Source organism: Crotalus tigris, unplaced genomic scaffold (assembly GCF_016545835.1).
Source record: "Crotalus tigris isolate CLP2741 ecotype Arizona unplaced genomic scaffold, ASM1654583v1 scf7180000017592.2434428, whole genome shotgun sequence".
NCBI lineage: Eukaryota > Metazoa > Chordata > Lepidosauria > Squamata > Viperidae > Crotalus > Crotalus tigris.
Window position 1 is genome coordinate 1,291,504 of NW_024096498.1, and position 26,067 is coordinate 1,317,570.

At 36.5% G+C, this 26,067-nt stretch overlaps 2 protein-coding genes across 6 annotated transcripts in view; one reads left to right on the forward strand and one right to left on the reverse strand.

The window, feature by feature from the left end:
* Positions 1-865: 865 nt before the first annotated feature.
* TRIM23 (tripartite motif containing 23) lies at positions 866-22,514 on the reverse strand. Of its 2 annotated transcripts, XM_039365028.1 has the most exons (12): positions 22,276-22,514; positions 20,740-20,902; positions 19,504-19,625; positions 18,740-19,018; positions 17,700-17,882; positions 16,781-16,996; positions 14,550-14,684; positions 13,363-13,492; positions 13,167-13,277; positions 11,395-11,519; positions 10,262-10,449; positions 866-2,669 (listed from the first exon to the last, which is right to left on the reverse strand). In XM_039365028.1, the coding sequence occupies exons 1-11, from the start codon at positions 22,375-22,377 to the stop codon at positions 10,270-10,272; spliced, it is 1,746 nt and encodes a 581-aa protein (XP_039220962.1). In that variant the 5' UTR covers positions 22,378-22,514; the 3' UTR covers positions 866-2,669; positions 10,262-10,269. The 2 variants fall into 2 exon arrangements, 1 of the variants encoding a protein (XP_039220962.1); XR_005559365.1 differs by lacking the exons at positions 866-2,669; positions 10,262-10,449 and adding an exon at positions 12,790-12,914.
* Positions 22,515-22,717: 203 nt separating this feature from the next.
* The window catches only part of TRAPPC13 (trafficking protein particle complex 13), a 32,685-nt gene continuing 29,335 nt past the window's right edge, over positions 22,718-26,067 (forward strand). The window contains exon 1 of one of the 4 annotated variants that reach the window (XM_039365091.1): positions 22,718-22,922. In XM_039365091.1, the coding sequence (XP_039221025.1) occupies positions 22,877-22,922 (46 nt within the window). In that variant the 5' untranslated portion in view covers positions 22,718-22,876. The remainder of the gene's footprint in view (positions 22,923-26,067) is intronic. The other 3 variants (XM_039365076.1, XM_039365082.1, XM_039365068.1) reach the window with 3 other exon arrangements.

Genomic DNA, 26,067 nt, shown 5'->3' on the forward strand with positions numbered 1-26,067 from the left:
AGCTCTAGCTACTAGCCAGTTAAGAAGAGAACATGACTGAATCATGCTATTGACAATTTTGAGTTCAGTTCTGTTAAATTTAATCTAGACAGTTTTATACAGAATATCCTGTAAAATCTATTCAGAAGCTCTCCAAATTTTTGCCAAAATTCCAAGTGAAATTACATTAAACATTGATGATAAGTACAGTATAGGAAAACCTGGGACTGAAGATAATACTGTATATCAGTTTAAGAAAAATAAATTCTGCAATGTAAAAATTCTGTAATTTAAAAAGTATAATAATTATAACATAATTATTTTATGTTGTACTATTATTCTTCAACATATTAATTTCTTTTAGCAACTTCTTACTCTTATTTTTCCTCATGTTGATGCTGACTTTTGTTGCTTTCTATTTTTATAATAAAGAATATGATTCGATTGTGGACTCAATATTGGAAAATTAAATAATGTCTTCTTTGTATCAAGTACTTTCTGGTAACTTCAGTCACTCATCCATAAAATTTTCTTACCAATAATATAGAAAGAGTTTGTCATTGTCTTTTTCTGAGATTTTTTTTTTTAAATTTCAAGTCTATAGGGACATATTCGTGATTTTTTTATTTAAATACTAATTAGGTCTGATCCTGCTTAACTCTGATGACCTAATGACAACTAGAAAGGGAAATGCCAGTTTTAATATACAGTAGTCATTCAGTTTAGGAATATTTTCCTTACACTATCATTTAGATAGATGCCACATCATCTTTGTATATGATGGGATTTTTAACCTGCTTTAAAAGAATTCACCAAATATTAGTTTAATCACACAGAGAAACAGACCGACTCACATTTCTGACAAGAATAAGCTTCAAAGAAACAGTTTTGATGAAATAATTTTATTACTATGATTCACTATCACAACTGTTAAATATTTATTTTTGTGAGCTATTTTACATCTATTATCGTTGCAGAAGGTGGATATTTTTATACAATAACTCCTGTTCCTTTGACTTATTCCTGTTTGTAATTAGAAAATAACTCATGACATAAAGTTAAGCTAAACTGTAACTGAATATTGTTGTATATGCTATTTTTATATGTAATATCATATGATACCTTTCTTTATCACTGTTGAACACTTAATTTTAATCAAAATTCAACAGTATCAGTTATTTTACAAAGATATCTTTAATTAAATACAGTCCACTCTTAAAACAGTTTATATGAAGCTCTTAAAAATTTCCTCGCAGCTGAAACAATTTTAAAAACTTGCAGACATTAGTACACTAACGAGAATTTAAGGTCAATGATGTATGAAACAAGTTTTAATTTCTGCTTGAACAAGTTATTTACAGTACAAACAAGAAGATGCTAAATGCAGTAAAACTTGAATTCAGACAACTATAATAGTTACATTCACAGTAACTTTTGTGAGTTTCAGTTAAATAATACTTTTATACAACTACACTATATTTGCAGCAGAGCTCAACTTTTGTCAATATTAACCAACAATTATTTTTGCACATTGTCCTAAAATCAACACCTTCAGTTTTACATAAAGCAAGCGATAGCATTTAAAGCCACTGATACAACAATTTACATTCAGTCTTTTGAACTGCTATATATCAAGTAATATCATGCACTCTAATAGCATTAAAATGAAATAAAATAAACAATACAGTAGCAGAAGTCTGACTTCATTAAATTATAGTAAAACCTTTTAAATTACTTCACACAAACATCTAAACTTGCAGTGTATTTTGACAGGAGTTGAAGCAGGTAAGAGATGTTTGTGACCAATATCCCCTATTTTTATAATATTTAGGTATCTATAGCCAATTATTTTAATACATCGAAGGTTTCGATTAATGCATAAATGCTACAGAATGCTGAAACATGCCTGTCATCCAAAGGGAGGGAACCACATAATGGCAAATATTTTATTTTAAATAGGTAGCATTTTTTTTTTTACTTTTAAAACAATTATATGCAGCATTACTTACTACTACCAATACAATATAAAAAAAAATCGATGGCTACAGATTTTTCACTGATCTTGTTTCAGAAATGATTATGTTTTAAAGATGAACTGATATTTCACTAAATTGATAAAACTATGATCCTGGAGGTTATCTAGGATTAAGCTCCACTGAACAGCACAACACAGAAACACATGCTTGTGCTGTATAACAACATGATTCAATCACTTCAGCAATTATATTTTGAAGAGGAAGACACACTTTGTGCTAATAGTATTAATTGGGAAGTAGGAGAAAGGAACAGCATTTAGCCAGGACTGGGTTGTAAATAACTGCAACTTCCATTACTTACAGTCTACAGACTTTGGAATACCATTCAACAAGGATCTTATTATTGGGCATCCAAATTCTGGGCTGATCCTTCACTGCAGCTCATGCACTACTGAAGCAAGTAGCAAAATCTCAAGTCAATCACAGTAGAAAACAGTAACAATGCCTCCTTTTGCAATCTGAATGAGCTTCATGCATGTCAGGTTCTGACTTTTTTATGTACTGTATTCAATGAATAGACTAAGAAGGAACTCTTAGTTTCCTCTTCCTTAGGTTTCTGACTCTGGTAAGCTATCATCACTGCTAATTGTTTTCTCCAGGTCTGCCACTTACTTCAACGCAGCTTCTGGACTCCTTGTTCTCAGCAGCTCCATTCTTAAGGAGATAAACAAGTCTTTTGTTGATTCATCTATTATTGATGATGGGGCATGTTTACATATTTGCTATCTAAATCCTGTTTTAATTGTCACTGGACTGTTGGGGAAGAACTATTGCTTTGGTAAGAAACATTTTACTAAGGACATTCTGCTTCTTAGGATAGCATCAATAATTATATCTATAGCTTCACCCTTTGCAGTCTTAAAACACAGAACTACTGATTGCAGCATTCAATCAGAATTCTGAATCTGAACATTTATGTATAAACTAAATAGAGTCTCTCCAACAAGAAAATTAGCAGGCATTACAAATATGCACTCCTAGATTTCTCAGAAAATTATCCAAATTTACAGTCTAGAACTAGTCTAGTCTAGTTACTCTATCAAGTTAATTCTACCTTAAAAGTTAGTGCATGTCAAAATGAATGAATTCAAGTATTAACATGAAATTATTAACTATGGTAAAGCATGACCTTTAAAATGCTACAACAGTCAAAGAATTAAACAATATTAAAGATCAAAATTACCAATTCATAGAACTTTCCCTATCAATAAGCCAACCAATATCAAGGGGGAAATGCAGAATTATCTTTATAGAATCACAGTAAAAAAAGGAACTTTAATCAGAAAACAAATCTCAGTTCAAACTAAAGTAGAAATAAATGTGCAGTCTGTGGCTTTAGGGAGAGAGATAGTGTGCTTCCATGTCCTACAGTGAGGGAAAAAATTATTTGATCCCCTGCTGATTTTGTACGCTTGCCCACTGACAAAGAAAGGCTATAATTGTAATGGTAGGTTTATTTTAATAGCGAGAGACAGAATAACAACAAAAAAATCCAGAAAAACGCATTTAAAAAAAAGTTATAAATTGATTTGCATTTTAATGAGTGAAATAAGTATTTGATCCCCTATCAATCAGCAAGATTTCTGGCTCCCAGGTATCTTTTATAAAGGTAATGAGGTGAGATTAGGAGTGCTCTCTTAAAGGGAATGCTCCTATTCTCCAGTACAGGAGATGGAGAATCTACCAATGGGTTTTCTCTGTCTGTTGAGACCAAGTAGCCAAACTTGACACGCCCCCTCTTGCTAGGAGATCCAGTCTTAACTTGGTCTCAGCTCTTGAAGACGTTTCAGGTTTGGCTCTCAGCTGATAGCAGGTCAAAGAAAGAAATTCCATTGGTGAATTCTCCCTACTTGACTGGCAATCTTTAAATTATTATCCTTTTAGCTAAATTTCCCCACAAGTACTGGGCTCAGTACTAAGTTCAAAATTGTTTGAGTGTGTGGGGTGGGGTGGGGAGTTTCCCTGCAGCTTTCCCATTTCCCTTCCCCAGGGCTCTGCGGGGGGGGGGGTAAATATTTCAGCAGGGGCTGATTTCAGCGTTCTCCCCATCTGCCCCATTTCTCGTCCCTCACCCTTTAGGTGAATTGCAGGCTGCAGGTCTGGATTCAAATACTTGAATTCGGACCGTCGGAGGTTTCCCAAGCAGCCCAGGACAGTCGCTATTTTGGTTGCCATTTCAGGCAACGAACTCGATCTTTTCCCATTTAGGCCAGCCGGTCAAAAGCAGTCCCACCAAGGGAGATCTTGGCACAGCGGCTAGCGCTGCATCCGCGATTCACCCGGACTTCAAGAATTCAATTAGGAGGGCCACGGAAGCTGTTCTCGAAGAACAAACCGTGGCCATTTTGACACTGCCGAAGCCACCGGGGAGCTGCCAGCAGGGGTAGGCACTAGTCGGAGCATTGCTGCTGAAATTTGCTGACTTGGGGGGGTTAGCTCCCGAAGGCAACTGAGCCCAGTTCCACGTGGCCTTCATAGTCCATCTAGGCCCATTCAGAGTAACAGCGGCCATTTTGCACCCTTGTGGTATTTCTCTAGGCCCAATGAGACCTATTTGCAGTAGGAGCGGCCATTTTGGATCCCACATGGAGGTTCATTCAGATCCAGCAGGCCTACTTATAGTTTACAACAGACCTAGGCCACATAGGAAAGGGGTAGGGGGCCCCTTATCACCCCTCTTCAATCGGGTAGCCACCATTTGAGACTTTGGTCACTTCAGGCCTCTACACCCCTTCAGGGGTTGTTTTACCCTTTTTCCTTACTGGTGAACACTGCCTGGCCACCTAAGGCCTCCAGGCGGAGCCCAGAGAGTGGTTCCAAACATGCCTCATCTACCATGACCAAAGCCCAGAGAGAACTTTTTTGTTGGTCGGGTGGTCAGGGGAGCAGTCTTGTTACTTGTTCCAATCTCGCTTCTGCCAACTACTTGCCTGCCAGAGCTTCTTCTCAGTTTTTTCCTGGGATTGCTCAAGCGGGTTGGAGGGATCCTCGCTGCCTCAGCCCATGAGCACGACCTTTCCATCCCCCAACTACGGCTGCTACAAACCTTCTGGCCAGAAGACGGCAGGCAAGTGTAAAGCTAAGACCAAGCATACGCTCAAGAAGCCCTCCAAGTTGGCGGAAAAGCAAGCCAGCCGTAGGCACCAGGCTCTGGAGAAGGAGTTCTCCAGAGCACAGAGGCAGGCCCAATTGGATATGGATCAATTGGCGGCCCCCAAAGTTGAACTCCCCTTGGGTCCATCGACATCCGCCCAGGGCGTATGGTCCATCCCAGGAACACCAGCCACACTAGGTTCGCCCTCCACGTCGGCTCAACAAACAACAACAGTGCCAGGCCCTGCCCCAGAGGCCACATTTATGCCCATGGCTGCTGGATTCAGGGGACCGGACATCGGAGATATCTTCTCCGACAGCCGCCTGGAGGCCTTGCTAGCCAAGGTCGTGGACTGGGCTCTAGCTCAGCGTTCCTTCCACCATGATCAGGAAGCTTCCACATCAGCCATGCCGCCCTTTGATCCTCCTACGGACTTTCCCGTTCTCCAGGAGCCAACTTCTCCCGCACAGTCCTCCATGAGCGGTTATTCTTCCCCTCAAGGTGAGGAACAACCGGAAATTAATCTCTCAGAGGATGAGGAACTTCCCCCTGAGCCTTCCCTTTCAGGGGGTCTATTCAACTCGAATCTTTTCCTCACAATTCTGCGCAAGGACACTTCCACAGTGAACATAGGGTCGGACCAGTTCCCTCAACCGCAGGTGCCATCGGACACCAGCCCCAGTCCAATATTTTTTGAGAAGGTGCCAACCAAATATCACATTCTGTGTCCCTCCATTTTTCTGAAGGGGATCCCGAAACAATGGGCTTCCCCTTCTTCTTTCCCTTCAGTAAGCGGAACTGACAAAAGAATCTTTAGCATCTCCACAGATCTCACCGATGCACTGGAGGTCCCCAAGGTGGATGAAGCCTGGACCCCCCTGGTATCCCAGATGGCTCTTGCCGGGGATCTCTCAGAGGCGCTCAAAGCTGAAGAGAAAAGGTGGGAACAAACATTCAGAAAAACCCGTCAATCAGCGGCATGGGCAATCAAAATGGCCCCATGTGCCTCTTTTTTTGTCCGGACTACTCTCTTATGGTTACAACAACTTCAGGCCAGGATCCCCACCAAGGACATTCGGACCCACCAGGACCTAGCCAAGATGGTGGCGGCCACTGAGTACGCTGCAAATGCAACGCTCCACTCGGCCATCTTTTCCTCTAGGTCCATAGCATCCAATATCATTGCCAGAAGGATGCTGTGGTTAAAACATTGGCAGGCTGAAGCCAAGCTCAAATGGCATCTAGCGACTGCACCATATTTGGCAACAACCTATTTGGGGAGGCCCTGGCTCCGTATCTCATAGAAAAAAAAGACAAGTACAAGGTCATGGCTCATTTGACCAAAAAGTTGGACAAGCACCCCACTCGTTACTTTCGGAGACAGCCCTTTCGTCAGACAATGGGCACAACAATCACCCAGCCCTCCAGACCATACACTCCAAGACAGGACAGGCCGTATGACCGCCCCTATGACAAACCAGGTTTCCAGTCCAGGCAACAGAGTCAGGCTAAGCGTCCATTTCAAGGGGCAGGTCGTTCATACCGGAAGTCCAAGTGACTCCTACTCTGACCTTCCCATCGGAGGAAGGCTAGCCCACTTTTTCCACCAGTGGGAACTAACCTCCACGGACAACTGGATATTACAAACCATCCAGTCCGGTCTGTCCCTGGAGTTCCTAGCCACACCCCTGGACCAATTCACCGTCTGTTCAGTCTCCAGGGATCCCCTCAAACAGGGACTTATGCAGGAAGTCACCCAACATCTGTTGGATATTCAGGCCATAGAACCGGTACCGACGGATGACAGGGGAAGGGGGTTCTACTCCATCCTCTCTGTGGTTCCCAAGACCTCGGGGAGCTGGAGAGCGATCCTGGACCTCAAACATCTCAACCATTACATCACTTACAAAAAGTTCAAGATGCAATCTCTCCAGTCCATTCTGGGAGGCATCAGACAGGGAGACTTCCTGACGTCAATAGACCTCACGGAAGCGTACCTTCATTTACCCATTCATCCAGCTCACCGACAGTTCCTAAGATTCTGTTACAGGGGCAGGCATTTCCAGTACAAGGCACTCCCCTTCAGCCTTTCTTCAGCACCCAGGGTGTTTACCAAAATCCTGGTCATGCTAGCCGCCCACTTGAGGAAGGTTCCAATACGCGCCCAGTGCTACCTGGACGACATTCTGATTCAAGCCTCATCCTTCCGGGCAGCTCAGGCAGACATGAAACACGCCATTCAGGTCCTGCAACAACATGGTTTCTCAGTCAACTTTCAAAAAAGCCAGACAGAATGATTCAGAGGAGAACTGGGTGAAAGTGTTGTGGTCAGTTGAAACCAAAATCAAGCTCTTTGACATCAACTCAGCTTGCAGTGTTTGGAGGAGGAGGAATGCTGCCTGTAATCCCACGAACACCATCCCCACCGTCAAACGTGGAAGTGGAAACGTTATGCTTTGGGAGTGTTTTTCTGTTAAGGGGACAGGACAACTTTACCATATCAAAGGAACAATAGACAGGACCATGTACTGTTAAATCTTGCGTGAGAACCTCCTTCCCTCAGCCAGGGCACTGAAAATGGGTCATGGATGGGTATTCCAGCATGACAATCACCACAATACACAGCCAAGGCAACAAAGGATTGGCTCAAGAGGAAGCACATTAAGGTCCTGGAGTGGCCTAGCCAGTCTCCAGACCTTAATCCCATAGGAAATCTGTGGAGGGAGCTGAAGATTTGAGCTGCCAAACGTCAGCCTCAAAACCTTAATGATGTGGAGAGGATCTGCAAAGAGGAATAGGACAAAATCCCTCCCTCCTGAGATGTGTGCAAACCTGGCGGCCAACTACAAGAAATGTCTGACTTCTGTGATTGCCAACAAAGATTTTTGCCACCAAGTACTAAGTCATGTTTTGCAAAGGGGTTAAATACTTATTTCACTTATTAAAATGCAAATCAATTTATAACTTTTTTGAAATGCATTTTTCTGGATTTTGTTGTTATTCTGTATTTCACTGTTAAAATAAACCTACCATTAAAATTATAGACTGATCATTTCTTTGTCAGTGTGCAAATATACAAAATCAGCAGGGGATCAAATAATTTTTCCCTCACTGTACATATCTATATAGAAACTAAAGGATCTTCAACTTTCCAAGATTTCCTGCTAAATAAGATTTTGAATAATTAAATATTAAAGAGAAGCCAAACCTGATCTTAAAGGAAAGAGAGACATAGTCATGTATCATCAGGTTAGAATGAACTGCAAAGCATAACAACTCCCAAATTCTGATAAGGTTTAACATGACAGGAAAATGAGAAGGGATTCAGGCATGCAATCTCAACTAAAAAAATGCTAACATGCTAAGACAAGGGCACATTTAGTCTTTTAAAGAAAGTCTGTTTTCCATGTACCAATTTAGGCAGATAATTGTAAATTCTGCAGTATTTGTTACATAATTCGAAATAACATCTGCCATATGTTTAACTGGTCATTTTTCTGTAAGACAATGCTGTTCTTTACTCCAACAACATTCCAACTGAGATAAGAAAAGTGGAAGACAAACTATCTGTGGATAGGGGCTTGCTCTTCATGAGTTTTTATGACAAGGAATTTAAGAGCAATCTGTCAAAGATGTAAAAACCCAACTCCTACAGAGAATTTTGGTGAAAAATAATGTGGAGAGAGAAATAAGCAAGAAAGGCACATGGCAGAAGCAGTCTACATAAAATGGAAAAGGCAAATGAAGCAGTCAGAACACTTTGTCTAAGCTGATAATATTTGGGTGGGCTGGTATATTTCCCACAATTCACAGCGAGCATGTGTAACTTAGACATCTTTGTAAATAAGTTGAGAAATACTACTCTATCATTTTAATATTCAAGAGGCCACCTTCATTTTCTTCTCCATTTTTATTAGAGTGCAATTTTTTTTTCTGGGCAAAAATTTCCTGTCCTTTCTAGAGTTGAACAAATGGTTTGCTGAATATTTAATCTTTGCTACAACCTGCACTATTAATTTTTAAACTTCTCATCTCAACTATATTAGTTGAGGTCCTATTTCACTACTGTTATTTTTTTCTGCATTTTCAAGGCTAATCATAATTTATCGAAAGCACACCAGTAACAAGCAATGTGTGCATGAAAAATTAACCACCAATTAAATAGGCTATATGATTTCAACAAGTTATAAAGTCAACAAATTGTGTGCAATTAAAGCATACAATATATTTGTAAAGAAATTTCATCTGATAAACAGCTTATAGAATAACTTTTCAAACTGTCAGATATTAAACGTAATGCTTTAAATATCAACTTTGAATGGATGGAACATTTGTACATTAGACATTTCTTTTCTAAATGTATCTAAAAATTAACATGAACATGTATGTTATATTAATGCCATTTTTAGAGGCAGCATCATTATATATACTTTGTAAGTTGCATTTGCAGAATAATAACAGTAATAAGTAAGTCTTTGATTAGCACAACAGCTCTTCCAAGGTACAAATAAAAAATCCTATGCTTATAGGAAATTGTACCTAAATGGTATTTGCAAAAATGTATAATTATTTAATATCAGAGAAGACTTCCCACAAAAGCAACATGCAAATTGAATAAAATAAGAATAAAGGAAGTAAATAAAAGCAATAGTAAGGCTATAGCACAAATGAAAAACTGTTATTAGTATAGTAGTATAGATATGGGCTTGAATTTTGTTTTAAGAGCAAGAACTATTAAGCAGAACCAAGCTTTTGTGCAGTTCAGTTCCTGCTTCACTTTAATATATAGTAAACTATGTTGGTAATATGAAACAAAGGTTATACATGAACCTGAATCTGAGAGAACAAGTGGATGCACCAAGGCCATCACTGAAAGAAGTGAAATTAAATAGACACTAAATCCTGAGTGAAGGATGTTTAATAGGGAAGGCTGAAGATCCTCAGTTCAAATTTCTTTAAAAGAAATTAAGGCACCTTTCCCACAAATACGTTATATCACTCTATTTGGTTACTGTAATTTACACAAGATATACCTACACTGTGCTTCAGTCTAGCATTCCAACAAAACTTTTTTAAGGAGTAACAGGTTTCGATGAAGTTCATATCTGACCATATCAATTCACATAAATAAATAACTGATCTTTATGCTTACTAGCTCTCTTAAGCCACATCCAGTACACCTGCAGCTACCAGATGCCTTGAAAGCCAATCCAGTCCTTCGTAAAGTCCCATGCCACTTCGGGCATCACAACCTTGAATGTACCAGCTACGGCCACAGCAAAGTTTGTGGAGATTCAGTAATTCTGTGATTTCTTCTACTGAAAGTGCCCCTGGCACATCCTGTAAAAGAAGCCCCATAGTATTAGTATGCAGACAGATAGTACTTTAAAAGTGAATGCTCTTATTTAAGAATGCGGTATTTTTTTTTACAGTTTGGACATGTAGCATAATGGGGAGGGAAAATGCATTTAGGACACTGAGCAGGAGAGAAAAGATAGACTACAACTTTTATTATAAAAAAATTGCTACAAATTGCTTATAATAAGAAATGCTTAGTCCAGCCTACCTGTAACTCTTGGAAGAGAGATAGTTACAGTTTCTGTAACTGCATTCAAATTATGTGATACTTTCTAAGGGAGAGGTCCTTCCAATCAACTTTCAGCTAAGATCCTGCCTTAAGTTCCAACCATTTGCAGAAATAATTGGAAGAAATAAACTCACCTCAAGAAACCAGACACAGATAACTACAAAGGGGTAGGCCCAAAAACTAGTGTTAGAAAGCAAAATTTACTTTTAGCTCTACTAATTACTGGCTAACATACGTTCACATCAGCCTTTAGCATGGTTTATTAATAATGTAACAAGTAACACAAGGACCAGCATTTGGTATTCAGTGAATGGACATAGGACAGAATTTCCTTTTTGTTCCGTCCTACCCAAGAGTTATTTTGCTCTCAATCTATCTTCTGATGGACTGAAGAGAGAGAGAGAAGGAAAACAGAAAGTCATCCTTCTTGTGGATGGCATTCCATTTAGCCAGTCATGTAGAGAAGGAATGGAAGTGAAGACTGAGTTTTCAATGAAAGCTGCAGATAAAATAATAGTGGCAAAAAGATTATTTTAATAGAATAATCTAATATTTATTTTGATTGATTTACTAATGTGTTCTTAAGGATTGTCATTTAAATTACAACAGTATTTGACATATTCTATATTTTCTCCCATTTTATAACTGCCAAAATGAAAACAATGGAAATGAAACAGAGAAAAAAAAGGCTGTAATACCTGTTTGTTGGCAAAGATCAGTAATAAAGCATCCCGCAGTTCCTTTTCTGTTAATAGTTTGGCAAGTTCGCTGTGTGCCTCGCTGACTCTGTCTCTATGGCTGCTATCAATGACAAAGACCACAGCTACAGAAAAGAACAATTATGCAGTTACATTTGTTATGAATTTGTTTCATCCTACTAAAATTTTATTTTTTGGGATCAGGAAGAAAATTAAATTTTAAATTCAATTTGAAAGCTAAGGATTAGTACAAAATTTGAAACTGGCATCTACTTGAAACAGACTCTTATATTATACAAAAAATGCAGCTTCTGCAACACCAGAAAACTTTAGAAATAGCTTTCAAGGTTATGCAGAAGTAAACTTTATTAGTTGAAGAACCAGCAAATCGAATGCAAGGAAGTGGTTTTTAATGAACTGCTCATCCAATCTAACAAAATCTGCTCCAAATAAAATAACACTAAAAAAAGGATGAAAGAATCAGTGAAAATATCTATATTTCCCTGTTCCACTGTGTATGTGGCAATAGTAGAGACAGGAGACACTGGTAAATCCAGTTCAGCCATGAGAAGAAACTTCAATTCATGGAGAAGTAACCATGGATCAAACCCAATATTTCAAGTGTTACAGATGGGCCTCATTTAACAACACTTGTTCAGTGATCAAATTTGCAATGGTGCTGAATGAATGGTAGTTATAACTGCTTGTCAAAGTTCTCACAGAGTTCTTTAGTCATATGATCACAATTTACAACCTTACATGCCAGATTCCTACAAATAAAATCAGTGGGGAAACAGGCAGGAAGTAAGAAATTGGGATCACATGAGATCTTCACTTAACAATCCATAGTCTTTACTTAACAACAGTAACTGGGACTGCTGGAACTGCCGTAGCTATGTAATATGGTCATTTTATGCCATGCTTTACAACTATATCACTTAGTGATGGAAATTACATACCCAGTTACTATTGTTAATCAAGGGCTACTTGTAATATGGCTAACTGCAGTTGTATATAGGACTGTTTATGAAAAGTACTGGAATACTTAGTTCAGAATATTGCAGTTCATCTGTTCATAGGAACTCCATATAAGGAACATAAGAAACAGTGGTACTAAATTCTAATTTAATTCTCAAACAATGCAAAATATTAACAATGACTGTCAAAGCCTTGAATGGTATAAGTTCAAGATATCAAGATAAGATCAAGAAGGACTACCTTCTTCCTCATGAAACTACCTGTCTACCAAGATCATTTCTGGAGGCCCTTCTGGTATGCCCTACATGATTAGGGTCTAGAGAAAAGTCTTTCAGTGATTGCACATAAGAACAGATTCTCAAACTTCATTCCAATGAAGGCCTCTCTTACTTCCTCCCTCACAAGTGAAAAGTTTACCTTCTGAGGAGGGTCTTTAGTATATCATCTTTCTTAATGTTTTTTGTTGTTGTTGTATTGTCTTTTATGTTTCTGCTTTTCAGAGAAATGCTTTTACTATTATTTGCTGTAAGTTGCATAGATTTCTGTGAAGGATATTTGGGGTATAATTTTTTAAATCAATTAAACAACAATCTCACTGTCATTTAGAGACTTCTGCAAATCCCTCAGAAATTCTAAGCAAACAAATATAAATGTTATCTACATCTTAAATATTTATACTTTGAAATTAAATGAATTTCCATGGGAGTTATTTTCACATTAACTACTACCAAATGTTTGGATGAAAAATACAATTATATTTAAAGTAATTAAGGCACAAAGCATTGTATTTTTACCTTGTGTATTGAGGTAATAATGTTTCCATAAAGGCCTCAGTTTGTGTTTGCCACCTACATCCCAAATAGTGAATTTCAGGTTTTTATATTCTACTGTCTCAACATTAAAACCTAAGGGAGTAAAAGAACTTTAATTATACATTCCTAATAAAACATACCCAAGAAAATCACAATTTTTAAAATCTCTGTTACTTACCTATGGTTGGAATGGGTTGCATGAACTCATCTTGTTTTAGTTTAAATAAAATAGTTGTTTTGCCTGATCCGTCTAATCCAAGGGTCACCACTCTAATCTCCATTTTTGGTCCAATGTGTACTCTATTGTCCTGCAGTAGAGAAAAAAGAGGTTTGTTCATTTTAGAAGCTAACATTCAAAGGCATTTTTACATGTCAGTCAAATGTTTATTCCTTTTGTTACAGAAGTCATAAATTGAGGATTGAGAAAGTAATTTAAATATCTTGTCAACATCCACAGACCTTAATAACTTGATGTTTAGTAAGAAACATTGACCAGTATTATACAAATCTCCAGTTTTGGAAATATACTAAGCTCTGGTGCTCAGATTGTGGTAGATATGAACAATTTTTAAAATTATGGCACTAATCATCTTTATTAGAGAAGGGAAAAGAAGCTGAAATACAACTTTGGTAGTGGTGGGGTGAATATGCATACATATATGGGCATACAGTTATGCATTTAAGCATTTGTTAAGTAAGGGATAGAGTGCAACATTCTTAAAACCCACTTGAGTGTGGAATGCTGTATGCACCTATACCAAGGGAAAAGTAACTGGGCTTTTATGCATATGATGCTGACTACAATTAACTTTCCCTTCAGTGCTATCCTGAAGAATTCTCCAGCGACTACTGAAGTCTTCCACACAAAAGGTGATATATCTATCCTGAGCTTATAACATATAATGTTACAAAAATGATTTGTAAAAGGTAATTAATGTTGAAGATTCCATATCTGATATATTACAACACTGGAAATCAAACTAATATTTTGCTTTCTGGTATTAATTTAAATAGATAGGTCAATGCGTATTAAAGTTAATGAATAAACCCACTGTCAGGCCTATACAAACGAAAAGCTGTGCAATCTTTCATTAGCATATAACTGTTTAACTAAATAGAGCTCTTTGTTCCATCTGGGATAGAACATAAATAGAAGGAATGAATGGATCTCAATGTTCCAGGTTCCACTTTTAGCTACAGATCATGAACCAAATTAACCTTTTAATTGTAGTTTTCATTTTAACCCAAATAGATTCTTGTACCATACAGCAGATTATTTCAAAGTTGCCCAAATTGTTAGTGGGAAAAGAATAAGAACCGAACTCATCTTTTGAATCTTTAACCTAGAGATTAAAAGAACTATACCTTTGTAAAAGTAACAGGAATGCTAGCATCAAGTTGAATGTGGTCTGCAAGTTCTGTAAATTGTTGTTGTTGTTTCTGCAATGTTTCTAAAAGCCTTGTAATTTCCTGTTTAGCCAAAACAACTCTACAGTCATCCTAAAAAGGGAAGCTAAATTTAGTGTAGTAAGCACAGGATTATCTAAATATTACCCTTCTCAACATATAACAGAATGAGAAATTACACCAAGATGGGTGAAATCACAGTCCTTGCACTAACCTACTTTTGGCCCAAATCATTTTGCCAACATTTGGCAACATAATGGTTGAATTTCAGTTACATTCCTGTCCCAGCCCCACCTAAAATAAGTGGAAAACTCATTTTTGCTCATCCTGGTAAGGAGATGATGATGAAGGAGGAGGGAAAATAATAGAACAATGGTTTACAATACAATTAAAATGATATATTTAACAAAACTACAAATTAGGGTATTAAAAAAACAACCAAGAACAGCAATAAAAATGCAGTCCAGTGCTACAGCCAACTTAATAACAACACAATTATATTAAAATTCCAAGTTAAATGCTGATCAAATCTCTGGTGGGATGCTTTGTACAAGATACCTCCACAAGAAAAGCATGATTTCTGGGCTCATACTATTCTTACTTCCCACATGCTGGTAACTAAGCATCTTAGAGCCAAGATGTGTATAAAATAAATCAGGTCTCTTGAGAAAGGTGGTCCTGAACATCTGAAAATCAAACCACATAGTTCTTTAAAGCCCACTTTCAATTCTACTATAAACCTATCAGAGGTCAATGCAGCAATCAAAATTCAAGTATTAAATAGCTGCAGTGGCTCTCACTTACTTGTGCAGGCTGCTGCATTCTGCATCAACTGTAGTTTCTGAATAGTTATTCAGATATTCATTATAAAGAGCACTGCAGTGATCTACTCTTGTGATAATGAGATGTGAGTCACAATCAATAGGTGACCAGAACTAATACACAGAACTTATACAACATAGAAGGACAAATCTGTCATGATTTGCAACAACAGATTATTGACATGCATTATTTGTCAACATCTGAATCAGACTTTTCTTCATGGCCACTTTATCCAAAAAACTTTCAAGTGACACTAAGTTTTTGAAATTGCTTTGCTTATAAGTAGTTCTTCTTCCCTTCTTTCCATGTATCACCAAAGTCATATGACTCACAGCTATGCTTATTCATTTTGAGATTATGTTTGATTATTTAATGCTGTTGTATATATTTATACATTTTTTTGATGGATTAGATTACTGTAACAAAGTAAAAAAAATCTATATGCCACTCTAAAACTGGTTAAGAAATATTTAAAAAATGGAACTTCAACTCTAGCAGATTTAGATTAAAATTATTTTGCAACAGAAATAAATACAACTGTTTCATAACTCATTAATATAAAAAACCTACAAAGACAGGACATTATTCATAAAAACTTTTGTCTCTTAAAGATCAGAGCAGCATCACACTAGAAACAAGAAAACAAGTTATATTTTATTCAGATGAAATAATACAAGTGAATTGCTCATCAATATTAAAAATGTATTTTAACTAATTTCTAAAAGGTTAAACAGAAAACAAAACCATTCAGTTTTAATTTACTTATTTTATATATTTTGGACACAATAGGACTTAAAGTTTGTTTAATAATTACATGTTTTAATAATCATGTTTAATATCCTCCATAAACACTTTTATCCATGGAATCCAGAGGCAAATGACAAAATGCGTATGAGATCATCACACAAACACCACAATCTGTACATTTGCATCCAACGTAACTGTAATGTACTGCAGATACTGATGCTTATACCTCAAAGCCAGATCTAATATGTTTTCTTAGATATTTATATCATTTTTCAGAAATGGGGTCTCAAACATTTTAATAAAAATAAACCATGAATGAAACTCAAGTTTTAATCTGAATTTGACTTCGACCAGTTGCTTATGACATTGTTGGTTCCCTTGACATTTTTGTTATGCTTTTTTTCTGGAGGATTCTGTCTCCCACTGCTATTTATGAAGTCAGTAATATTTAGTAAAGCCAAGTTATAATTCAATAAGAATCTGTAACAGAATTAATACAATCTGTCCAATATTTATTATTTACAAATTGTACAATATTTGTATCTGAGAGTTGGCATTTCAAGACATATATATCCATATCTGTCCCAATACTGATTTTGGTTATAATATTGATTCCCTACCTGCTGTAAAGTCTTTTCACAGTGAAGACATGCTGTTGAAACCTGTGATAACAGGATAGTCATATCTTCTTGTTGTTGCCTAAGCCAAATCAATTTTTCTCGCACATGTGCATCCACCACACTAAGTGCCATTTCTTCTTGGCGGCAAAGTGTCTCGTGAAGGTCAGAAAAATAGGCTCTGACACAGGACCGAGCATTCTCTGCAGTGCCTGGAACCTGAAGTGAGATTATAAAATCAAACAGAGAGACTGCAGAGGCATTATGATTATACTAAAATAAATTTTGTTTTGAATAGTATTTCTCTCTGATGTAAGTTCAATCATATATACAGAGTATTCATTTTTAATGTGACCATCCTGCATTATTTGGAGGAAAAAATGAAATAATAAGAATAGCAGTATTACAAAAGTCAAAATGCATGACTTTCAGATTTCACAATGTATTGTATCTCCAATGTTAAAAATCCTGAAACATTAGATCCACATAAGCACAAAATAAAATAAAATAAATAGTTTTCTGCCATTAATTCTGCACAAAAAGGTGTTTTTAAAAGTTTGTTTAAAGATATGAATGAAACTCCCGCTGAATATACTTTTGCCCTAGTTTTAAAAGAGTTCTCTGCATCCCTGACATTTTTAATTATCATGTTTCCAAATTCTCCATAATCAATCATCTCCTTAATGTTCTTGACATGTGTTTTTATCCTATAGGTAAAGCTTCTTGTAAGAACATTATCAATTTCTGCCATGGTTAGTGTTAACCACTAACTAGTGTTAGTGTTAATTTATTGCAAAAAAGTTCATAAAATGTAAATACTGTAGCATGTGACATATCAGTACTTCCAAAAGAAATCTAAAATTAAGAAATGAATTTATTATAAAGATTATACATACACTGAAGAAACTACAAAATTGCTTACATGTTCTGTATGGGTCATTCCTATACCATCTTCAAAGATCTGTTCTCCTCCTTCTATTTGTTGTACAATTCCATCTAGTTTCCGAGAATAATCTGAGATTTCTTCTGTGAAAGTTCTTATACAGTGAGCCATATCTAAAATGGAAGCACGGATCTGATTTGCTTCTGGTTCCAAAATACTGTGCTAAAGGAAAAACAAACAAACGAAACAATGAACATCTTTTCCTGAAGTTCTTCTGATCTGCATTCCATTTATCGCCCATTATAAAATTGGAAACAGAATGTTGGACATTCTGCTACAAAAACATAAGAATGCAACAGATATGGGAAAGCATACTTTCCAAATTCTTTAACAGCATTGGCCATTACAGGAATTTATATCTTTGGTTTACTTATATTCTGTATTTGGGTGTTTCTGTTCTCCCCTTGTGTTGTAGCTACGTTTGGGCACACTGGGAAGCACAGGGGAGCAGCATATGTTCCACTCTAGATCATGAAGGACAAAGAAAGAGGGGGGCTTAGAATGGAACAGTCAGAGACCTTTCAAGCTTTTAGCAACTGGTTTTCCTGAATGTCTGCACTGGGGAAATGACTTCTGTAATTTTCCCTGTATTTCCCAATTCAATCTTTTATTGTTTTCTCCTTCCAAACCAAGTTTGGTCTCATTCTATTTAGTTTTTGAAGTATGATCCTGTCAAGAGACAGAATCTCAAAGCCTTTTCATGAATTATTTCCAATATTCCATTGGATTGAAAATAATAAAAAGGGAGATGGTAAATTGAAAAAATAAAACTTTTTAAAACATTTTTTGATTTTGACTTGAAGCTTGAAAAAGGACATAAAGTTTATACAGATTAGTTGCTTCTAAAATATTACAGAGAGTAAAATGTAAGCACTGTATACAAACAGCATTTCCAATAAAATTAGAAACATTCATGTGAAGACAAGCAGCTTTAAAGTGATGTTACTGGAATGCAGATACATATTACCCACTCAGTCAGTCATGTATTAACACAGATGGAAATCAAGAATGAAACCTACTTTATGACCCTGGTGTTTTCCGTATTCTTTGCAAACACAACACATAAGAGAATTGGCCTGACAACCTTCTTCCAAGCACACAAATTCAATGGCATGCACTTGGTGCTGACAACACATCGTCTTTTCATGTGGCTTATCAGCAAGGGGCACACGTCTGTGTTTTGCTAATGTTTTTGTAGAATGTGTAAGGTGGGAACAGTCTGTACACAGGTGAGTAGCACAAACAGTGCAATACACAGAAGCCAGATGAGTGTCATCTTCATCACATCGGATGATGCACTAAAAATAAAGAAAACAACAGCTAGTTTTTTTTAAAAAATAAATGTTTATATCTTATTTTTTAGAGATGAACCTACAAATATAGCTAAGATAGTCCAGGTCAATTTTTTTTCCAAAAACTTTCTTAAAGATCTATACCAGATTTATTATATATAGAGAGATGCAGAGAGAAAGAAACTGAGAGGCCATTACTAAAAAAAAATCCTGTCCTTCATTCTCACCGATCTAGCTATTCTAACAATTATATATGAGTAAAGTACCTGACATTAATTTAAGAAAAACATGGGCAGGATTGCTTTGTTTAAAATATGTGTCTCCAAAGCCATTTGTTCAATTTAAACAGAGTAAAGAACTTATGATCATCCAAATTTTGCTGAACTATAATTCTCAGAATTTCATCACATTCTGAATATGACAATAAAATAAATACATTCTGATTACATTTTGAATATGACAATAAAATAAATACAATGAATTGTTATTACCTCTCCAGATAGGCCAATAGTTTCTTCAATTGTTCCACATTGACCACCCAATCCATTCTGCAATCGCTCCAGGAGTTCCAACAGAGCAAAGTTTTTTTTCAATCCCCAGACACCAGAATCACCTATTTGGGAAAAAAGACAAAAACCACCACATGTTGTCACTGAAATATTTATTCATTTATTTATTTATTCAATCAATCAATCAATCAATCACTTCAAATAGTCAACAATCTTGCAATAGTAACTCTAGTTGGCTACCATTGGTTTAAAAATGAAGGACAAATGAAGACAAATGAACAATAATACGAATGGCAACTGAGGACAACACAAATCATCAACAAATGCTTATCAATCTCATTAACCTCCTGACCCTTATGCTAAAACAAAAACGACTTATAGAATTTTTTTCCTTCTATGCTAATTATCCAAATAATGACAGATTCAGAACAAATTTTATCAGTAGAAATAATACCAAAAGTGGATTTGCAACTACAGAAAATTACTAGAAGAGATATTTCACTGGATCTACAAGCAAAACTGGTGGAGGCTTTAACGTTTAAAAAAGAAGTACAAATGACAAACCAAGTGAAAGATCTGGATTTTTTTTTCCCATCATGGCTGGCTGAGGAATTTTAAAATTGTCAAGACTGAGAAACGCTTCTCTAGAGAGTCAGTCCCGTTTTCTTAGGAACCTATTCTAAATTCCCTCTTTGTTTCAAATGCAATTCTTTCTCATCATACCAGCATCAGTAGTAGTGAAATCAATGCTTCATCACATATTTTCCCACCCTGGACCAAAATATACTTTGTATAGGTTTTATAGGCTTAATATCTTAGATTCTTACTAAAACTTCGTTTCATTCTGATTCAAACAATAGACAAAAAATGAAGTTCCTTGGCTTTTCATTAACCCAACTTGGCATATGCAATACAGTTAGTCCTCATCTTACAAATTATTTCACAGATACTTTCCCTACATTATCTATTAAGTGGAGATTTTATTATGCATGCATGTGCTTCTCTATGTATATTATTGTATGTATATTCCCTGTGAGGTGAGTTGGACTGAGAGAGAATGAGTGGCCCAAAGTCACCCAGCTGGCTTTTACAGCTACTATATACACCGGCATACATATGAATATATAATATCTGAATAAAATAGTTGAATTCAACTTACTCTTCCACTTACTAAACAGCAAAATCTTAACTATGTATCAAGGTTTAAAAATACCTTACCTAGTTCAGTAACTTGTCGATCAAAAGGACACCGAACTGCTCTGCCATGGAGAGGAAGTCGAGTAAGACAGTCATGACAGACAGTATGACCACATAAAAGAAGTCTGGGAACTTTGTCTCCTTGCAATGAAAACACATCTTCACAGACTCCACATTCCAAAACCTATAATTAACAGAAGATAATTGGACATAATTAAATGGAAGGAAAAAAAGGTCAATTTTGAATGATTAAGGATAGCTGTGTGGTTTAAAGATGCAATTAAGAGTGGAAAATGAAGACATTACTAATTTCTTCTTAGTTTAGATGATATAATTCAATCTCAGCCTGAAACAATTATTCTGTACATCAATCAGTCTGGGTGATAGAGTTTACAGCTCACATCCTAGAGCATATCATATAAAGCAGACATGTCAAACTCGTGACATCATGTGACGTCACGCAACGTATTGGAGCTTTTTTGCCATTGCCGGCAATGGGGTGGGCGTGGTTTCCCAATGATGCGTCCAGCCTGCGGGCCAGCAGTTTGACACCCCTGATATAAAGTGATCTGGTTCAAGTGCTTTCTCAAAAACCTTACACTGAGAACCCATATGTCCTTTCAGAGGCAATTTTACATGGAGCTTAGTTCCAGGAAAGACAATCTCAGTTCACTTTTCCCTTAAACCCAAAAAAATCATAAGATACTTCTTTAATATATATATATATATATATATATATATATATATATATATATATATATATGTATTGCCTTTTGGAGTGGAATAATATCTAGGTTTTAAAGGTTATTCTACAAAGAGAAAAATCTCAATTTATTAAGGAGTTTTCTCTTCCTACTATATTCATAGTTCCAATGACTTGAGATAAGGACTATATTTACTACATTTGTGAGGGGAGAGACTTTTTCAAGAATTACATGCCAAGAATAATTCAAACTGAAAAGGGCTGATTATGTTACTATAGCTACATCTTCCTGAAGTGTTTCACTCATTTCAATTGTATCCAATATGTCATCCTGAAAGCACAGGATCCTTCCCTGGTGGCAAGAATACTCATCATTTTTCCTTATTCAATCTATGAAGAAAATATGAAGAACTGATGAAGCTTCTTGGATGAGAAGTGAAATGTCTTCTTCCTCAAGGAAAAAAAAACATAGTCCAATTGCCTTCTGAAAATGCCTTTGAGACAACCATGACTGAGAAACTCCATAGACATATGAGAAAAATATAAATATAAAAGTATCTGTGGGAGAGTCTATTACTTTAACGCACTCGTTTTATCAGGATGGAAGAAAGAATCAGGATGGAACAATTCTGATTTGATGGCTTAGGCAAGGCAGGCCATTGAAACTACCCCCTTTTGCTCCAACGCCGCTTACGAGAATCTGCCCAGAGAAATCCCAGTGATTCTTGGGGAATGCCGAGAGAGAGAGAGAACAGAGAGAAGCGCTTGCCGGGTAAAGGGACGGATCCTCTCAGTTTTCCGTCGCTCTGTCCCTGAAGAAGCCAAAATCAAGGGCCCGCCCTCTCAGTCCTCACCTTCACAACAGGCCCCGCCGAACTTCGGCTGTGTCTGTTCCCGGCATCCATCCCAGAGCCAGACCCGATTTTGTTTACACTTAGTGTTGCCATCTTGGACATGGAAAGAAAACGACCGAGAGAAAGCGGACTCCACTATGGACCTACAACGGAGATCCCCTTGGAGACGGAGGAGGGATAGGAATGCGCGAAAACGTCACTAAAGAGAGACGGAGGCAGGTCTACTATAGAGACGTAAAAAAAAGGCGTTTAACTTGGGCCTTATGGATTTTTTACCACTACGCATGTCTGCTTCTTCTCAATTCGCTACGGAACGCCATATAAACAGTCAAAGTTCACCGGAACTACAACTACCAGAATGCAATATTTTGACAGTCCGTGTTGTCCTCGGTAGCCATTTAATATATATATATATATATATTCGAACCTACTGAAGGCGAACCGGTAGTGACCTGTCTTTCGGGAAACGCTATTGACGGAAAATAGCGGCCAGAAGCGGGCGGATTTTTTCTTTTTATAGGGTGGATGGGGAGTGATGCGGCGGCGGCCCACTTCTGATCTTGACTGAAGGAGGGAAGACCCAAGTGGCGTGGCTGAGGCAATGGATGTGACTCAAGCCAAACAAGAACATCTCTTGGCCTTGAAAGGTACTAGTTTTTCTACTCCTTGTATTAAGCTATTCCCCTCACCTGGTGCTTATTGTGATTTTCATCTACCTGGTTTAGAGAGAAAAAGCCTAAGCTTTGTAGAAAAACGGTATCCTACAAAAACGGGATCGGTTTTTCTCTTGTATGGCAAGGGCAGAAATAACGCGCTTCCTCCCATTTTTTACGATACCTTATTCGGGACGGATGGTCTGGGTGGCAGGGATGATTTGGTAAAAATTGGGAGGTGTGTGAGGCACAATTCATTGAATGTGTTTCATCTCCTCCCTTCAATTTGATCAGAGGGAAGAATCATGCTTCCTATGTGGCTGTGAATTTTCTGCAAACGAGGCAGAAGTTAGTTCCTGGTTCTTATTCTCATTTAGCCATGCAGGAAGAACAAGTCTGATAAGCAATTATAATATGGTTAGTTTATGAAAATAAAGCTAGCTATTGTATCTTCTTGGCTGGTTCTCCTAATAAATTAAAGAACTTGGTAATTCTGTTCTGTAAAGCAAATTAGATAATCCTCCATCTATAACCTTTCATTTAGCGATTTATCAGCACTGAGAAAAGTGATTTATGACCATGTTTCACACTTACAACCATTGCAGCATCCCTTTGGTCATGTGATCAAAATTTGGTCGCGTTGAAAACAAAAGATGCTATAATTCTAACTCACTTGTTTCATATCGGTATCATAAAAACTCTTGTGGTCTCAATGACAATAACAGAACTGTGAAGAATCTGTTAATAAAACTGATGGTGTCATATACCATTGGAGGCATTTTTCCAAAGGTATGCATTTATAGTAAATTAAAATAATACAATATTGTCTAACAAAATCCTCAGTGAATTTGATGGTAAAGTTGCTAGAGTATCTTATTACTTCTGCTTTAGGTCCTGTTCAGAGCTACACAGCACACAGAATAAGATTCTTTTGAGCAATATAGAAAACTTTTAAAATAAGACATGGATTCCCATTGTACAAGGATGGAAATGGTTCTGCACTACCGAGTTTGGGAAAAGGACCCTGCAGCATTGCAAAGCATTGCAGAAGAAGCCTTGAAGAAATTTCCTAGGCGGCAGCTGCCATTCTTCAAACCCTGGTTTCCAAACACACTATGTAAACTGCCTCTTAAACCAAAAAATGCTCCTCCAGTTATTTCTGTTAGAGAAGTAGAACAAGTGAAACAATATATTGCTACTTCAGAAACTATTTGCAACACTTCCTTATGTTATAACTGTACAGAAGGGCTTAAGGAATTTCAACCTAATATAAAAGCTGAACAGACTTTACATACTGAGCATGGAGAAACTAACTTGACCAATTTGGGAAAGCAACCAGCACATGGCAGTTACAAACTAAGGAGAACTTGGAGTGTTTCTCTACCCAGCTCAAAACTTAAAGGCAACATTCTTCCTTTATCTCTAGAATTGCAGAGAATTTTAAAAAAATTAAAGCTGCATGTATTCTATAGAGCATGGTGGATAATAGAACCATCCATTTGTAACAATCAGGTTTTGGAAGATATTTGGATAAATCTTAATGGCATGATCAAACACAATGAACTTCCATCTTGTAATGCTACAATCCAGAGACATGAAAACCAGATTTTGATTTTTTGTGATATATTATACTGTGAACATGTTGCAAACAGGCTGAGAAAAAAATTAAATATTAAGGGAAAGATGAATCTGCTTGTTCACAAATATGGGATTATACATAGTTTCTAATTTTTAGCTAAAGCAAGGCAATATGCCACTTGGAATCTGATAAACCATAATGAGCATATTTGCTACTGTATATTTGCCAATCACATTCTTCCACTCACCAGCAAAGGGCTAAATGGTAGATAGCATTTACAGATGATTAGTTGAGTATTAGGCCCAAAGTGATCTATTTCTTCTATTCTCTATGAAGCTAAAATCTAAATCCTGAATGTTTGTGCAGGCAACAAGCAAGACCTGTATGTTTAAATACAATGCTAAATAAACTCTAAATGGAATTTATGGATTTATTAGCTTTGCCTTCTGGCAGGATAAGTCAAGCAGAAGTAATCATGAAGCATGTGCTGGTATAATATTACATTTGGTAAAATACTTTCTTATAAATGATAACAGACAAATTTTTACAAAATTGTCCATGTTAAATATTTCTAGTTCTGTAGGACTAAAAATACCAATATTTTGTTGAGTACTAGAAATCCTTATGGTAGTCCCTCGCATCATTTCTGAATTTATTGTTTAATTAAATGATTTTCTTAATATGATTCATTCTATATGTTCAAGTGGAGATAAAACATATTTGCAAATGAATTGATTTTTACAAGATGTATTGTGCTGTAAGTTTTCCAAAGATGTACAGTTATTTCAGAAGGTGACATTTGGAAGAATTATTCTGCATGTGAATAATTACATTTAGAATCTTTGTTACTAGATCATTAAAGTATTTGTGTAATAAATATTAAATAATAAATACAAAGGCTACTTGTGTCAATTTTTTTTTAAATTTAAAGTTTTAAATTTAGAGTTTTAAAAATTTTGTTTGCAATATACTTGACCCTGTATTGGATTATTATTAGAATACAGTACTATTAGGATAAGTAAGTACCTTAGACAGTACAGTTGGCAGTAGATAGGGACGACAGAGTTATATGTTGTGACGCCTTCTTTGAATTTCCTTGAATGTTCATTTTGAGTTCTAATTACTATTGGAGAAATTTGATATTTTTATTTATAAATTTTAAAAAGAAGTCTGCCTCAATTTATTGAACATTAGTATGTTTCCTCTTCCTTGGCTCAAGCATTTTATTGATCTTTTTTTACAAAATGTACAATTAGTCTGAATGAATACTTCATTGCAATTTAAAATAGAAGCTAAAATAATATATAACACAGATTAATAAAATGATTGTAATAGAATAATAAGGCTGTCAATGCTGCAAATACTGTATATTCTTGCTTTGACAATATGCAAAACTGTCTGGTAATTACTGGGTTAATACACAGCTTAGAGTGGGGGGGAGAAAAAGCCCGGGAAAGAAGGAGGAAGTAAACTTTTGACCTTCACACTAATTGGATAATGTGACTTGTGACTGCAAGACAAGGGAGGGGTTTAGCAAGAAAAGGTTGATGCCAGCGACAG